Genomic DNA, 4446 nt, shown 5'->3' with positions numbered 1-4446 from the left:
TGAGAAATGCTTACAAAAAACTCTGATCACATACTAGGCTATAAATTGAGATTCAAATAATTTAGAAGGATGTAACTTAATTAAAACATGTTTTATGACAATATAAGTGGATTCTTTGGAAAATTTTATGTCCAGAAGACCCACCTGTATCAGACTGAGGCCAGTGCAACTCAGTGACTCTCCCTCACTGAGGGGAAAAAGAATAGTGTGGAGCATGTATCCGGCATCTGGGCTTTTCGGGGACTAGGGAAGCACTAGTGTCTGTGTAGTTTTTATTGGGGCCTCTATGGGACCTGACATACTATAAATGCCTAAGGGCTACTGAAGTCAAAAAAGGGCTGGGTGATGTGCTGTCGCTTCAAGGAGCTGAGTTACAGCAAACAGAAACAGAGGGAGCAAGAGACTATCGGCTGCATGCAAAAAAAAAAAAAAATAGATAAAATCTTCTAGTTAGGAATCTTCACACACAAATCTGAAAAGACACAGCCTCAGAAAATATTTAAAAGACCCCTCAGAATCTCTAGGTGGACTGAATGGTGATGGATTCCCCTGTAAAGGCGGTGGTTTTTGTTGGGGGCCAGAGTGAGGTACTCCACCCATGGCAAAGGTCATGAGGAAGGAGGCTCAACATACACAAAGGTGGGATCGAGCCTTAGGAGTCCCCCTGGAAATCCTCGAGCATCTTCCCCCATAACCAGAGTCTGCCTACTTTACTACTTTGTGCTCTCACCTACACCTCTGACTTTACGGGGGGCTGTCCCCTGCCACCTCTTTCAGAGAAGGAGTTAACTTAGAGCTCCAGTTAATAAAAACTCCTGGGCATGACAAGAGTGTTTTAACCTACAAACTCCTCTGAAGGTTCTCTGGCCTGCCTGACAGGCTCGTCCAGCCACATGTGATTGCTCACAGCCTCCCAACCATGAGAGGCACGAGATGCTTTAAACCTTCTAAAAACAGGTTCCTTAGAAAAGTTAGAAAACTATGAGTATTAAGTATAGTGGACTGATTAGAAATTGTATTGGTGAAGGGTTTTTCATTTGTTGAGCCAATGTTTGTTGCTAAGTCTCCATATCCCCGCCCTTACACACATTAATGAATATATAGAAGAAATAAGTATTAACCTTTGATATTAATCACGTTAGACCTTAGGCTAAGTAAATTCTTTCCTTAACTAAAACCCACTACACCCTCACCCTATAGGAATGTAACTTTATTTGGGTGGCGTCTGTTTTAAGAATAATCACCCGTGGAGAAATAAGTGTCCTGGTTGACTGACCGCTGTCACAGGAGAGGGTCATAAATTGTCAGCAGGCCCCCTGGCCAGAAGATGATGTAACACCCCTAAGACCTCTGTATACATTTGTATGAAGCACCTGACTTTGATAAAAGTCAGGACTGCTGACCCCACGTGACTTTTGCATAACATCTCAGTGTATAAAAGTAGACCATGGAAAATAAAGAATTGGGATCAGTTTCTCGAAATACTGGTCTCCCCATGTCACTCTCTCTCTCACTCTGGCTGAGTCTCCATCTGAGCGCGGAACCCGCCATGCTTACTAATTATGCCTGGGCTTCTAAGATCCGACCGGGGAGGCCTCAGTGTCTCCTCTCCTTCGGGAGAACGGAAGGACGCCTGCGGCCTATGTAAGTGGTGCAAACTTCTTGTCTTGAAGTTTTATTGGCATCCCGCATAAACCAAGCTATTCAGCCTCTTTTCTCCACTGAATTTTCCTACTGAGCTATCCTCATTCTATTACTCTTTACATCTTTAATTAATATCTAATTAAAGGTATTGTATCCTGATCCTCCCCGAAGCTGTCCCCGCTTCGAATACCCTGGATCAGCTGGGGCTGGACCCTGGCAGGTTTTGTCAAATGTGTAGATAACAACACAATTAAAAGGAACATAAAACAAACAGAAAAGTACCCCAATCAACCAGACAAAATTAATCTCAAAACATAGACCCTAAAAAAATGGAGGTAAGTAAATATCTGACAAAAAATTTAGAATAACTGTCATAAATGCAATCAATGATCTCAATAAAGTGGAAGTATTTTAGTTTTACTTGATTTTTTGAATTTTTAAATATCAGCATTTTTTAAAATGATACAGAACAAAGAAATTCTATAATTAATACGTAATATCTTGATAAATATTTATCTTGAAAATATGCACTTAATTTCACAAAGTATAAAGAACTACATTTAAAGTGCAATGCACTACTACATATGATATTTTTGGAATGAATTTACTGTATTATAATATATAACAGGTAGATTCTTTAATGTTAAGAAATTATCAGTGTTCATTGTGAAAATAAATAAGATATTACACACTAATTTTGAAACTTTGCATTTAAAGTACAATGTGATATCATATGATCATTTTAGGGACTAATATTTACAGGATTAAAACTGTTTTTAACTTCATGCTCTAAAGTATGTCTTAAAGAAATACAATTCTATTCTAGAATATGCTATAGGATATTTAACTTTTACTATACTTTAAATGTCAATAAACAATGGCTGGAGAAATGGAAGAAATAGACTGAAAAAGTATATATTAGCAGTCATGTGGCCTGGTAAAAGGATATAAACTGCAAGCAGAGTTATACAGATATTTAGAAATTTAAAAATTTAACCTAATTGTTCTTTAAAGTGTTTTTGACCCCCCAAAAAATCATTTATTAGCACAAAACACTGCTTTATAGACCATGTCTTTGAAAGCTTGTTTTACTTGCTGGTTTCTCAAGGTGTAGATGAAGGGGTTCAGCATGGGGGCCACAGAGGTATTGAGAATAGCTACCCCTTTTGTCAATGATGCCTTTTCTTTGGCCGAGGGATTAGCATACATGAATATACAGCTTCCATAGGAGATGAAGATGACAATCATGTGAGAGGAACAAGTGGAGAAGGCCTTTTTTCTCTGACTGGCAGATGGGATTCTCAAAATAGTCTTGACAATGTACATATAAGACAAAATCACCAGTGCCAAAGTGAACAGCAAACTAACCAAAGCAAAGTAAAAACCCATTACTTCTAGGAGCCATGTATCTGAACAAGACAATTGTAAAAGGGGAAAATAGTCACACAAAAAGTGATCAATGACATTGGAAGCACAGTAATCCAGCTGGAGGAGAAGCATAAGGGGTGGGAAAATGGTCAGAAACCCACTGAGCCATGCACAGAGCACAAGCAGGCTGCAGAGTTTCCTGCTCATGATGGTTGTGTAATGCAGGGGCTTGCAGATGGCAACATAGCGGTCATAGGACATGGCAGTTAGAATGTAAAATTCAGTCACCCCCATGAAAATAGAGAAAAATAGTTGGGCTGCACAATTGTTGTAAGAAATAGTCTTGTCCCTGGTGATAATTGCCCCCAGAAATCTAGGGATGCACACAGTAGTAAAGGAGATTTCTAAGAAAGAGAAGTTTCGGAGGAAGAAGTACATTGGTGTCTGGAGATGGAAGTCCACCCAGGTTAGGGTGATAATAGTCAGGTTTCCAGTGACACTTAATACATATGTGATTAATAAAAAGAGGAAAATCACAATCTGAAGCTCAGGATCATCAGAAAGGCCTAGAAGGACAAACTCTGTGATCACAGTGTGGTTCATTTCTCTCTCTCTTCTTCTTTTAAATATATTTAGGTGAAAAGTCGGAGAAGGCAATGACAACCCACTTCAGTACTCTTGCCTGGAAAATCTCATGGGCGGCAGAGCCTGGTAGACTGCAGTCCATGAGGTCGCTAGGAGTTGGACACGACTGAGCGACTTCACTTTCATTTTTCACTTTCATGCATTGGAGAAGGAAATGGCAACCAACTCCAGTGTTCTTGCTTAGACAACCCCTGGGACCGGGGAGCCTGGTGGGCTGCGGTCTGTGGGGTTGCACAGAGTCGGACACGACTGAAGCGACTTAGCAGCAGCTGCAGGTGAAAAGTGTATTAAAAGGGAAGAGATGAAAGATATAATTTATTATAATCAATGTCATCATCATTAATACAATTCTAAAACATTATCTCTAATTCATGCTGTCATTTTTTTAACTTACTTTCATTATATATTAAAACATATACATGATTTGTGCTTTATATAATACTCTCATTTTAATTAGAAAATCTGCATACAATAAATCACACTACTGAGAGATGATAAATGAAATTTATACTCTTTATTTTGTACATTTAATGTAATCCCTTGCAATTTTGTTGGAAAAATCCTATAAAATATTCATTTTTCTTTTTTTCTATCATGTATTTATTAGAAGACCACCACTTAAAAAACAGAAACGGATGATCTCATTTCCTTCAAAAGATCAAAAATGAAATTTAAAAGACTAAAGTAGCAACCCATTTTTCTTTGTGCAGAACTCATTACTTTATATGATATAAATCAATTAAAGATCTTCTTAGCAAATAAACTTTAAAATGTTTAATGATTAAATTA

The 4446-nt window shown here is 38.2% G+C and overlaps 1 protein-coding gene across 1 annotated transcript; it reads right to left on the bottom strand.

The window, feature by feature from the left end:
• Nucleotides 1-2679: 2679 nt before the first annotated feature.
• On the bottom strand, nt 2680-3615 carry LOC104983259 (olfactory receptor 6C3-like). The gene has a single exon (XM_010832692.1). It carries the CDS (start codon nt 3613-3615, stop codon nt 2680-2682), a length of 936 nt encoding a protein of 311 aa, XP_010830994.1.
• Nucleotides 3616-4446: the final 831 nt, after the last annotated feature.

Source organism: Bison bison, unplaced genomic scaffold, assembly GCF_000754665.1.
Source record: "Bison bison bison isolate TAMUID 2011002044 unplaced genomic scaffold, Bison_UMD1.0 scf7180017862134, whole genome shotgun sequence".
In the NCBI taxonomy this organism is placed as follows: domain Eukaryota; kingdom Metazoa; phylum Chordata; class Mammalia; order Artiodactyla; family Bovidae; genus Bison; species Bison bison.
This window is presented reverse-complemented; position numbering and strand designations above follow the sequence as displayed.